The following is a 13423-nucleotide window of genomic DNA, read 5'->3' as shown; positions in this document are numbered from 1 at the left end:
TGATAAATCTTATGTTTTATTTTGAAAATTCTGAATATTTGTCACTCAAGTTGGGTAGAAAAGTCTTTTGAGAATCTGAAATGTCTAAAAGGGTTTTGCCAAACCTCCTTGGAGTTTTCAGTTTGGCAATGTATTTATCTTTCAGCAGAAGATTTGTAACTTGAATGTTAAAAAAAAAAAGAAGTTAAAACATGACATTGTGGGATATGTGTCTTTGGGTTAATATTTGTTATTAATGCTGCATAAGGTGTCTCATAATCTAAGCACACCAGTAGACCTGTGGTATAAGGACGAGCAGTTGTCTTTGGACTGAATTTCCACACCATATTTTAGTTTTTGCCTGAGCACACAAACAGCCACGATCCAAACTTCCGTGTGACTCCACACCCTGTTTTCCGGGGAGCCAGTGGAGATCCAGCCCTTCAAACACGCTGCTCTCTTACGTCCCGTCCGTGAGCAGTGAGCTGGCCGCGGAGGAGATTTCTCCTTCTGGTCGGATCTTATCTTTTCTCCAACTGAGGCTCTTTTCTTGTCTTTCTACGCGCTTTGGCAGATATCGGAGTAGTGAGGTCGGCGCGTTGGTGCTCAGTCGGCAGCAGATCTTTTTGTCCTTGCGCTGCGCCTCCGTGGCAATGGATTGATTTCAGTGTTTTTTCTCCGACCTCTGCCTCGACCAAGTTGAGAAAACAGTCTCTCTAACCTGCGGCTCTTTTTTTTTTTCTTTTCTTCTTCCAGCTACATGTTTCATCCGGCCAGTTTTAAAAGTACCTGGCTCCGGATGTTTCTGCACATTTTAGGACTTTGAACTTTTTGGTTTTTTTCTCCTTGTGCATTTACAGGAGGTGGATTTTAAGGATTTTTTTTTTTTTTTTTTTTTTTTTTTCTCTAAATAAAAAAAAAAAAAAAAATCTTCTCCGGGGGTTCCTGAATCCTGCAAAGATTTATTTGTGAAAAGTGATGGCCGAGCGGGGAGCTCTGTCGCTCCTCTCTCTCCTCTGTCTCACCTTTCTCCACACCGAGACCGCGGCGGCTAAGCATGTCGACAAAGGTAAATGGCTTTAATGCACTGCTACTTGTTCTGCTGTACGTCTGCCTCTTTACGCCTCGATTGAACAAACTTACCTACATTGTATCACGAGTTGGAAGGAGGAAAAAAAAAAAACCCCACGGAATGCAAGCTGTTGGCTCAGAGAAGAAGGAGCTAGGAAGCTAATTCTGCTCTCTTTAGGTCAGATCACTCTTTAACCATTTAAACAACTTTTAAAGTGGGCTACTTTTCATAACAGGCATTATAGTCCCGGATCCGGCCCCCCTGTTTCAGGCATTAAAGCAACATGCTTTTCCGCACACTACTCTCCTTTTGTCTGCATTGGGGCTGTTTTGAGGCAGAACTGCTGATAGGTTTGTCTTTTTCAGACGAGTCGTACACATGCGGTTTAAGGTGTTTCACAAACATGCCTTTGGATTGTGCGCATCGGGGCTCGAAAGGTCAAAGAACACACGTGTTTGTTCAAATTGGGATCATCAGTCTTATCTGTGCTTGATGCTTGATGCTGGGGGGAATGTAAAGGAGTGCAGGAACTTAACACACACACATATATATATATACACTATGCAAAGAGTCATTAGTGGTCACTGTCAGGTAATAAGCTGGCATCATCAGTCCAGCAGACATCTCATTACCTTGGCGTCAATACATGTTTAGCTGATGGATAAACAGACCCCCAATTCATTTGCTTCTGTTAATTGTTTTGAAGTGAGGGCTCTGCACTGCAGTGTGCACTTCAGCCTCTGTCTTGTTCCCAACTGGTGGTGTTTCATAGTGAGAAAAAAATCCACTGATATTAGAGGTGCTGATTAGAGTCTGTGTGTTTCAGCCTAACCCACCACAATCCGTTATAAGCACTCAAAGCCATGAGTGCCTGAGATAAATTGGAGAGCCATGAGTCCAAAAAAAAAAAGAAAAAGAAAAGGCTTTCCAGCAGTCATTGGAGTGCAGGGCTCCAGCCCTTATCACATACCCCATCGTGACAGAGTCATATCTTTATCATTTAAGCTGTTAGACACTATCAAACACAGCAGCATGTGGTCTGGAAAATTGTGAATGTAACTGACTCTTGTGCAACATGGCCCAGTTTTTTCTTTCCCCATCATTCTCGTGATATGCTAAATAGTTTGTGTGTGTGTGTGTGTGTGTGTGTGTGTGTGTGTGTGTGTTTGTGTCAGGAAAGGAAAAGTCCACGCACCTTTTTTTGAAATGTTGTTGTTTTTTAAAAAAACAAAAGGAATGAGAATGAATGTATAAAGAAGACGGGCTTTGGAGTGACAGGCCTGAGCTAGCTGTTTGGCTCTCTTGCGTGTGGAGCCTGATGAAAGACCCTCTCCTGCATGAAAAGCGCTCTGCAGTGGTGGAAGGGGAGATAGAGAGGGAGTGTGAGAGAGAGAGAGAGAGAGAGAAAAAAAAAGCCCCTCCTTGGCTTTGCTGGAGATCAGTACAAAAGAGAGAGATGGGGGTAGGGTAAAACAGGCCGACTGTCTGGAAAGTAATAAAACCAGGAGATTAAGGGGACCAGGGAGTTCCTTTGGGAGCTTTGATTGATTCCAGAGAATTGGACTGGGACCCACACGCAGAGAGAGTCTCAAATTACTAATTGTGGGGTCCCCTTCTCCGAAAATATCTGTTTATTCAAAACACATTTCTTTGAGGTCCTGACTGTGGCCAGAACTTATCTTTTATCAAAGTTGGCAGAGTTTTCAGCCCTAACTTAAAGAGTTTCCGTCTGTGTCATTCGGTTTGGGGACAGATTTAATAGATAGTCTTAATTTTGTTTTACTTTGGAATAACCTGTAAAGGTTGAGCCAAACTTGCTGCTATTTTTTTTTTTTTTTTTACCACTTCCTCCTCGGTACCTCCTAGTTGTTAAAACTTTTGTAAACAAGTCCCTGTTAGGAGTGTAAAAATCCATTTAGGCTTTATCTTATCTCTGTAATCCTGCTGGGAGGGAATTGTGTGCCGATTGTCTCCCAGCGGACAATGCAAATAACTTGCTGAAATGTGTAAACATTTGGCAACCCTCTCTGCTCTTTGAAACCACTCACCAGGATTTTATCCCCACAGACCACCTCCGATGCAACATTGCCCAGACTTTATAAACAACTGTCGTTTTCTTTGCTGCATTTAAGGTCTACTCTGTGGATTCTGCTGCTAAGAACATAATTTACCACCTTTTGTGTTGTTGTGTTTGGAAAGCGCTGGTGGTCCTACAGCCCAGGTTTTTGGGGAAATAGAGGTAGGAAAGCTGGAAAGTTGGATCTCATTTCTCCTCAATTTCACCCATCACCCATCATTTCGCGACATAATCTGTATGCAACATGTAGAAAAAAAGGTTCCTGTTCTAGCCATTTACATACATTCATTTTACAACTTCATCTTCAGCTCAAAATAGAATTTCTTTTGCATGTCCGCATCATCTTGTGATGAGTTGATATCATGCAGAGTCACCTGCTGTCTCTGCTGTATAGAGTATGCTGTTTACTGATCATTTATTTATGGCCTCCAATCGCTCATAAAGTCCTAATGACCTCCATCCACCAAGAGACGGATAATTGCACACTTGGCCAAGTGTTTGATTCATCTGCTTCACTAATGAAACCACCCCCATTAGGAAATGCTACTGATCTGCAATGGCTACTTGATGTGGAGGCTCAGTCTGTTGCTGCTCACTTTTCTTGTGAAAGAGGTGGCACGGCGAGGTCAGCGCTCTGAGATCACAGTTAAAAATAAAAACTTACTCGTCCTTTGTTTTGTATTCGCTTTTTTCGTGAAGCTAAATCGGCCTGTCCAGGCTTTGTGGGGGTTAAAAGGACAGCAATTATTTAAATAATTTACCCTAACTGTCACAGCAGTTTATCACATGTAATTGACAGGGGGAAAGGTGGATCAATATCCACTGAATAGATGCTGTTGCATCTTTTTAGTGGCTGGGGTCAGTGTAATCACCCGCTTTCAGCTTTTAGCGTTCAGCTGACTATTGTGGCAAACCAGAAGGAGTATTGGCTTTTATTTTATCTAACAAAGCTCTCCAGTTTGTTAATTTGCTCATATTGCTGTTGTTCAAAACAGTGCGTACAGTGCAGGCTGAGCTGCAGGATTCATGTAGATGTAGTGCAGTTGAACTATAGCAAGGTCTCCATTTGCACCATGGAAATAATGCACACCTTCTAAACTCCCATGGTTTTATCCCATTTCTCATCACATCAAATGTTCACGTGTCAGCTGTCTAGATGTTTAATGCTTGTATACCAGACTGAAGCAACATGAATTCTCTCTCCACACTCTATAATCCAGTATTTTTTTCCTTATGTGTATTCATTGCTATTCAGCATGCTGTTTTAAAACTGTTACTCTAACTGGCACTGTTAGTCCCTTGTGTATTTGAAGCATAGACTAGGTAGTGAAGCTGGGGTTGTTTTCATAGGAGAGAAGTCAAGGGTGATACTCTGAAATCCAGAGCGGATCAGGGACAAGTCCATAGCTTCTGCTGCCCCCCTGCTAAGATGAAATTGCCTCCACCAGAGCTGCTTCTAGTGGTGTGGTGCAGAGAAACATCACTTGCTTTTCCTCACTCTCCACTGCAGCCTGTATATCAGCCTTTTCTGCCCTTGTGATTCTGGTACACATTCAGTGGCCTTGAAATACGTATCTCCACATTCAATGTCAGTCATTTTTTCTTCTTTTTTTTAAAATAGGTTTTTATCTTGTAAATTACCTGCAAAACGATCAACTGCTCACTGAGGTTTTTCAAAACAAAATTCAGTTTTATTTTATGTGATTTTACCTTCCCATGTTTTCATACATATTGATATTGGAAAAATATGAATATTGTAAAACTAATTTCAACCATATTGCCTGTGTGTTTAAGCCCTCTGGGGTCGCTAATGTGGGTGGCACCACAGGTGGAGTATGGGTAATTTGTCTACATCGGTGTAATATTTTAATTTAATATTTTTTAACAGTCCTACCATCCTTCTACAAATCTGTGAAAAAGACTATGCATTCAGTTCTCCAGCAGAGAAAACACAAATGAATATTCACATTACAAGTAGCAGCTGTAAATAGATTGGAAAATGAACTTCCGACTTCTGGAGCAAGCGAGATTTGTTTTCAAAAAGAAATGATGATCAGACTGAGCCTAGTACATGACAGTAATTTATCCACCAGGTCTACAAATTGAATATTCACTATGTAATTATTGATTACAGTAGTTAATTACAGCAATTAATCAAGGTAACACGTCACATGTTGGAATAAATAGAGAATATGTTCTCTTCAGGAACTGTTGGAGGCGAACTCCTCTGCTATTCAAAGACTGGGTTAAAGTTAACTTGAGTTTTCATAATCACCAACGATGCTATTTTAATGTTAAAGTTCCTCATTTATAGAAGCAGTTCACCAATTCCATTATCAGAGCATTTTGTATGTGCTGGGAGAGAATAAAGGCTTCTTTTTAACAGTTACCACTTCCACTAATCAATTTCCTGGGGGGAAACCCTGCTCTCTGGACACGGGGAAAACCCTTTCATTTAATGTGGTGCAAAAGGGGAATGTGGGGGTAAGGTGTTGTCTTGAACTATCAGTTTTTCTGTACTTTGAAAGCCAGCCCATTCGGTGTTGCGATTGGTCGGTTTACAAAAAGCAGCTTACATCAAGGTGTTCCTACTGTGACTAAAACAATGCGAGACGCTGCACCTTTCCAATCCGACTGCTGTGCGTCTTCTTTGTGTCTGCCGGCCCTTTCATGTCAAAACAAAAAAGCTTTAAAAAAAGAAGTTGAATAGTTTGAAGAGGCCATAAAGCTGTCCGTACTGCCCTGTGTGATGACTCCTTTGAGACTTTATAGGAACCTGAGGGACATTACATCAACAGTAGTTTTATCTTTTACCGGAGACATAGCTGAAAACATATTTGCCTCACTGCTTTCCACTTTTTCTTTTAGCTTTCCTTTTTAAAAATAGAACAAAATGCAAAATTTCTAATTCGTTGTGGTGCTGTTCTGCTCGCCAGGCTTCCCTGTTCTGCTGTGATTGAATGATGCTCAGGCTTAATGACCTCTGGGAGAGCAGAGCCTTTTCAGTTTCCATGGAGCTAACACATATAGCAGCAGTGTGAGCAAAGCATACAAAGAAGAGACTGAAACTGTGGCTACTGTCAATAAGTCTAGTTTATCATCTCTGTCGTTATGCTGCTGTGTACTTCAGCTGTAAGGCAACTTCTCTTGTGCAGTGGATAACTCAACTGGTCATGCTCTGCTCCAAAAGCCTCAGTTACACATCCGCAAACACAAACTGTGTGCAGGCATCTTTTTAGAGTTAAGTGGAGTTGAGATAAATTAGTTTGATATTATATATGCAATATTTACAACTATTGGTCTGTTTATGTTCATCCTTACTTTGGATTTTGTAGCAGAATATCCATGAGTGCAGTTACAGACTGTGTTTTGGACATATTTAAAAGGTCAGATACAATAATTGTAAAAGGAATAAATATAAGAACCTTTTTAAAGGCATCTGATTAAGCAAGAAGACACACTGATAAGGTGGTATGGTGAATATAGCAGTGAGCTGGTATTTATGTTAAACTAAAACAAATAATTGATCATTCTGACATGCAAAAACCTGCACCAGTGCTTACTGAGGCTTTCACCAGAGAAGCACCAAAATGGACCAAAAGACTTGTAAGAGAAGGTTGTATGAATAGCAAATAGTAGTCTTGCAGCATGACACGTTCTATAATATTTATGTTCTGCTAGACTGCAGTCACAGTTGGTCATGTTCCTGAGGACAGTGTGGCATTGTCCAGTCTTTCACTGCATACAGAAAAACTACAGTAGCCAAGCTGCCATGTTTCAGTGCTCGTCTTTTATAACTGCAGCATGACAGCAGTGGCAGTGTGTGTATTAACATGAGATTTAAGAAGTTTACTGCAAGCAGAAGTTTTTTCCTCTGGCCTGGCATTGAAGAGAAACCTTGAAAGAATGGGCTCTGTGACCATTCCAAAGGAATCTTTATACAAGCTCAGCAGGGCAGTGAGGACTTTTTTCCCTTAAAATTTCTTCAAACTTTTGCTATTTTGGTTCTGCCGAGCTCCTGTCGTGGTGTCTCCTGTCAGTAGTGGCAGCTGCATAGGATTATGACACATGCAAGCTGTGCTTGTCAGATGAGTCTGGACTAATGAGTGCAAGGCTCTGTTATACACAAACTGTTTTTACAGCCTTAGGGGGGCATATTACAGACATTTCCTATTAAAGTAAGATCTCTCTGGCCTTTTTTTAATGGTTGAAATCTCATTTTTAAACCCCTCAAACTTTTAAGTTTTGCATTTCTAAATCAAGGTCTAGTAGAGATTTCAGTGGTCAGTATGCATTGAAAAGAAAAGGCTGGTTTTATTTTGTATTTTTGATTTCATCAACCCCATCAATCCCATAATCCCAAAGTAGCCTTTTCTGGTGATTGTATAAAAAAAAAAGATGTTTGTTGTCTTTTGGGATGTTTCAGTATCGAGAGATTTTCTACTGAGGCATTATCGTATTATCTCACGACGCTATCTCATAACAGTTATGTAAACCTGATAAAAGACAAACCACGATTGAGAAAATGATTAAACTTAATGGAAGAAAGCAAAAAGATGAAAATCATTAAACAACCTAAGTGTAATAACTTCAGCAGTAAAGTTCCTTTAGACTTGGTGACTCCTTGCCCAATCAGCTGTTACTCTTAAGAACCTTAAATATAATTAGCATAATGTATGTTTGATACGATTGTGAATCGGCGGGTTCCGTTCCTGGCAGCAGCCCATATTGTAAATTAAAAGAGACTGATATTATTCTGGAAAGACTGATTAATAACCTTCATTTGCTTGCGCTGTACCTGCTGGAGTTCCAACATCCTGCAGCTCTCAGACGTGGATTTATTCTCTGCCGGCTTTTTGGAGGACGTCCAGGGTGTGATGAATTAACCTGAAAGTCTCCTCAATTGTGTAGATCATGGTGAATTGCAGTTGTTATATAGCTCATGCTTCAGAGAGAATGCAGGTAAACAAGAATCAATGCAGCTTTTCCAATATAATCATTGTAATTGTTCATTATAGATGTTGTAATTTCAATCTTTTATCCCCAACCTAGAATTGTTTTAATGGATCCTGTGGGCTTCTGTGCCCTGGAGTTGATTTCATTCACCAACTTAACTTTTATTGATGTTTCTGACCTCAAACATCATCTTCATTGTACTCGTCATATTACTGGGGCTAGGTTTACCAGTATGTGTATGTGTGGGAGATCTTACATACAGACCCATAAAATATCAATCACCCATGTACACAGAGGCTCTCAGCCTTCATTCAGTCAAAGAAACTTTTCATGTGCTGAAAGGGTGTGGGGGCAGTCAGTCACAGAGAGAGGATTGTGAGCACTTCTCAATCGAGCTGGCTGCCATCATCTTGTGCCTGGCCTGTGTCTCTTGGCTCCTTAAGACATGGTGGGGTGTGTGTGTATGTTTGAGTGGGTATTTGTATAGGCGTATGCCACCCATCTGGGGTTGAACAGCTGTTTTATCAACAAGGTTCAGAGAGTTTCCTGACTTGCACTCACTCTTCAGCTAAAAAAAAAAAAGTGTCTACCTGCTTTTACTGAGTGGATGGGGAGAAATTAAAGCATTTTGTTTTAGCCTTGAGTTTGTTTTGTGCAGCAGCTGGAAACCTTGGTGTCATTGATTCAGTAATATGCGGTGAGCACATATTTTGAGAAACAAAAAGGGGGGAATGGCACGTGTTGATTACCATACCACTTACATTATTATAGGCATTATTTTTTTATTTATTGTGAAGGTCTTTAGTTTAAGGCGAAATTACAGCTTTGCGCACAGTTGTGAATTACAAAGAGTTTGGTAGTTGTGTGGTTTGGTTTTGTCAAAGAACTTTGATTTCCAAAAATGTGCTTAGGAAAAGATTTTATAAGATTCACATAAACTAAAACCTGATGTTTCCCATTGGAAAATATTGACATCTGCACTGGCAAGCCCTGTTGAGATCTTTTCACAACTCTTTACTTTCTTAGATGGCACACATGACCCAATACAATACCAGTGCTCAACTCCAACCAAGATTTCTAATGATGGTGTCTTTTCAATAGATTATGAGCTGCTGCAACTTCGGCTTGGTGTGCCAGAACAATTCTGTTTGAAGTTGCTGTAATTTTTTCTATAATTTCCTTGGTCCATTTTACAAGCCAAGAACTGATTTGTCCAGTTTCTGTAGTGGAAATCCATAGAAACCACTTACATTTTAAGCATAGCAGGCATAATGTGTTTAGGCCTCAACAAGGATAGGAGAAAGTGTCATTTATTTGTATTTTTCCATGGCACTGTCAGAGCATGCAAAGCACAGCAGTGTTCTGGATTGTTGAGTCTCAGACATTCAGTTTAAACAATTTAGGGTTTAGAGGTAAGACCAATGTAGACTCTGTGCTAGTCGTGTATATATCAACTAGTGTCCCAGTCCTTCTTGGAGCCTCTCCAGTCAACCTCCCAGGTTTTATTTTGATTTCACCTGCTGCTATGGTGACCCCTGGAAAAATTCTCCTGGTATTAACTGATGTTTCTGCTGCTAAATCCAAGCTGAAACGATTCTTTGAAACATTCAGTGTTAGATAGAGGCTCCTTTGTGCCGTTGGGAGCTCCCTTTTGGCATGGGGCTTCACTGACTGCAGTGACTTCTTACCATGTTATTGGAGCCAGTTCCTCCTCAACTCTGAGCTCATCTGAAGCTAACGGAGGTCAAGAGAGGCAGCTGAAATGGTGAAATTACTGCTTTAAGCCTTTTTAATACACTGCCATGATGTAATGGAATTGGCTGTGTCTTCTGATTCTGCTTTCTTGGCCCTTCACAGTTGAATGAATGCGTCCCTCAGTAGCACTTATTTGAAAGATGATGACTTTTCTCCTTTTTATATAAATGTTACACAACTCTAACATTAAATTAGCCTGAGCTTGGCCATAGAAATGGCTAATTGCGGCTTGAAATTTCATTTACAGTACAACCATGGTGAATAAATGTTACTGTTGATGAAAGTGTCTTAGTGAGGTATTGGGCCCTCTTTTTTTATTACATTTTAAAACAGGAGCTCCTGCATGGGTCTTCATCGCTTGTGATTTATGCACATTAAGACTTCTTAAAATGACACAGTTGTTTCCAAACTGACTTGTCTTTGAGGTGGTCTAATTTTTCATGTGAGGACTACACTTTGTGGCTGTGCACCTGGACAACAATTATAGTAATAAAATGAGACCCCACTCCCTTTCCTCTGTTATGAGCGTCCTTTTCCTAATGTGGATTCTAGTCCTTGACCTTTTGGGAAGATGATAATCTCTGGTAGTGTCTGTTTTATGGAGTCTGATAAAAGACTAGGTTGGGCAGTGATAGGAAACTTAAGACTGTGATAAGTTAGATTACTGACTGACTGGCTTACACAATACAGGAATATTGCACAGGTTTCATTTTATGACATTATGACACAGCGCTTTTCTCTTAATTGCACAATTGGTGACATTCTTGGGATGACTACAAGGCGGAGAATGATATTTTTCACCTTTTTGGCCCCACGCCAAAACTCCACATACAGGGCTGGGTTTCAATCGCTGTTGGATGCAGCCATATAGAACCTGAGAACAGCATCTGGGACAACACAGTCTCTTGAGCTGTGGCTAAATACAGACATGACCTTCCTCTGTCTGATATGGAGGAGGAAGAGGAGGATGAGCTTGGTGAGGAGGATGAGCAGGTGGAGGCAAGGCCTTAAGCTCCTAGAGGTGAGGATTTTCATCCAGCTTGAAGTGTACACAACGGGCAGTGGCGGAAAGCAGCTGCATCAATTCCCTCTGATTCCTTAACCATTGTCCCTTGAACCTTGACTCCACTCGCCCCCCTGTACTTCTCAGCCTATGACAGGTCACTCAGCCACAGCACCAGCATGGCTGCAAAATGGATGGCGGCAAGCAGAGAGCACCTGCGGAGGAATAGCAGGCGAGCAGCATTCCATCACAGGACCTCGAGACACAGATGTCATATGAGACACGAGGGACATGTTTGAGTGGGGGATGGAGTGGGAGGGCCAATGGCAGAGGTTTTGGCATGGTGGGGCAGTAATGGGGTGGGATAGCAAGCCAGCTGCTACCAACAGATTCCTAATGAGGTATCCCATCAAGAACACAGGGAGATGAACATTAATGACTACTGCTAAACTCGTCTGTTCATTCATTGCCCCCTTTTCAGTCATGTTAGGATGAGGTGCGTGACATGTTTGGCCACATAGTAATTGTTTTTTTTTTTTTATCCAAGCTTGATTTGAATATATTTTCTGTAATAGGCTGCAGCTAGTACACATGTATTTTCATTTTTGATTTATCTGTCTATTATTTTTTTGATTGGTTGGTTGATTAACTGTTGAGGGTATAAAGTCTTAATTGGTTAGAGCCCAAGGTGACATCTTTCATAGATTGTTTTGTGTGACCAACAGTAAGAGAAACACCCAAAGATATTCAATTTAAAATGGTATATAACAGAGAAAAGTGGCACATCCTCACTTTTCAGAATGTGGAACCAGCAAATGGATTTTTGCGTTTGCTTTTTTCGCTCGGTTAATTACTCAAATCATCAATTGATTATCGAAATTGGTGTCGACTAATTAGTTAATTTCCAAATTGTTTCAGCGCTTGTCAGTAAACAATCCAGCCAACTGGAGAATGCAAAGACTTTGGAGTGTTGACAGGTGGTGCAGTGTGGATGCATGGGAGATTTTTCATTGTCATAATCAGGTTGTGTGTGAATGTACACAATTAGAATCTTTTAGAAACCTTGATGAGTGAAGTAACAGCCAATGAAATCACAGTATTTATTTTGTAGGATCCTAGATTCAGCAAAAGTATTTTTTTTTCCTAAATAAAATGTGAAACTCTGCTTGTCCTTTTCAACACGAATAACAGGCCTTCAAGCTTTGTAATAACCATTAGGTTGAACCATTATTCAGAATGTGAATGTATGTTTCACTTGTGAAGGACAGTGAGTTTTTGTATAACCTTTTGTCTGCAACCAACATTCCAAGCGCTTGAATTACTGGTTTTGTAGAAAAGCAAAATGCTTTTTCTGCTTTCATACTTCATTTACCTGGAGTGGTCTGAATTAGTCCTGAGTGCACAAGCATGTCATTCAAGCTTTCAGGACACCTGCTGAACAAATTCACCCAAAGAGCACACAGACACACACCCGCACACACACAGAGCAAGAGCCTCAAATATGTCCTGCAGTCTGTTTGTGCCATATGCCGTGTAATATTGTAGTGAAGTGTAGCAAGTCTAAATGAAAATTCACCCAACATTATCTAATTAAGCAGGTGTGAAAGCAGCTTAATTCAAGTCGGTTTTGGCACTATTCACCGGTCCATGTTCAGCGTGAAGCAACAGTTCATTCAGCTGAAAGATGTGAATACTTTCATTAAGCCGGGGACCAAGTTGCACACTTTCATTTCTCCTCAAAAGAAGATGTCAGAAGTGGTCTTGAGTTATAAAGGTTGGTGGTTTTATTAGCCACCGCTAGCCTGTGGGGTGCTTTTTGTTGCAGAGTGACAGGGGACTTAATAATGAAGCTCTCTAACCCAATGAGCCCTGAATCAGTGGAGCCCCTCTCTGCCTTCTTTGTCCCTCTCCCATTCCCCCCACAGTGCCACTGCATTCCCAGCCTGGCGGGGCAGTGTCTCTGGGCCAGGGCCATGTCACGCACCCCTTTTGGCCCCAAACGACCGTGGTGGGGGGGTCAGGGGTTCAAGTGCTCCCCGTGGGGCGATGCATGGGATGCCTAGCGACGCAGTGGCTCGGCCCCTGCACTGGCTACGTCGGTAATTAATTTCTAATGAGAAAGAAATTGGCTGACCTCGCAATAGCTAGCCTCTTGGCTCTAGCTCACTATTACTGCCCCTTTCTCATTTTGCCTTTCTCCCACACAGACATCAAAGGAGAGGCGAGGATAGCCCCTCCTGGCTCAACGCTGATAGTGAAGCACTCAGAGAACATTCCTCGCGTGCTAGACAGAGGTTGAGTGTGGATTTTATGGGCTGTGTTTCTGCTAGTCGCACACATACCTGTGGTTCATATGCATGCTGTAGAAGCTTAACGGGGTTAACCCCTTCTCATACGTATCATCAGAAATACAACTGGAGGTTTTGAAGATGCGAGAGCTTCTCATCCTTGATAAAGACACTGTATCACCCTGTGTTTGGGCAGTTTTATCTACAGTAGAATTTTGTTCCATTATCATCCTGTGCTTATAGACCTCATCTAATTTACCGGGCCATTCAAATGCTCTTAAAGGAATTCTGAC

The 13423-nt window shown here is 41.3% G+C and overlaps 1 protein-coding gene across 13 annotated transcripts in view; it reads left to right on the top strand.

Annotated features, from left to right (window-relative positions):
* The first annotated feature begins 420 nt into the window (after window positions 1-420).
* Window positions 421-13423, top strand: part of neo1a (neogenin 1a) — a 155072-nt gene continuing 142069 nt past the window's right edge. For 11 of the 13 annotated variants that reach the window (XM_051378350.1, XM_051378357.1, XM_051378347.1 and 8 more), the window contains exon 1: window positions 422-1048. In XM_051378350.1, the coding sequence (XP_051234310.1) occupies window positions 958-1048 (91 nt within the window). In that variant the 5' untranslated portion in view covers window positions 422-957. Of the gene's footprint in view, window positions 1049-13423 lie in introns of all 13 variants that reach the window. The other 2 variants (XM_051378356.1, XM_051378353.1) reach the window with 1 other exon arrangement.

The sequence above is a fragment of the Dicentrarchus labrax genome, unplaced genomic scaffold, assembly GCF_905237075.1.
Source record: "Dicentrarchus labrax unplaced genomic scaffold, dlabrax2021, whole genome shotgun sequence".
NCBI lineage: Eukaryota > Metazoa > Chordata > Actinopteri > Moronidae > Dicentrarchus > Dicentrarchus labrax.
This window is presented reverse-complemented; position numbering and strand designations above follow the sequence as displayed.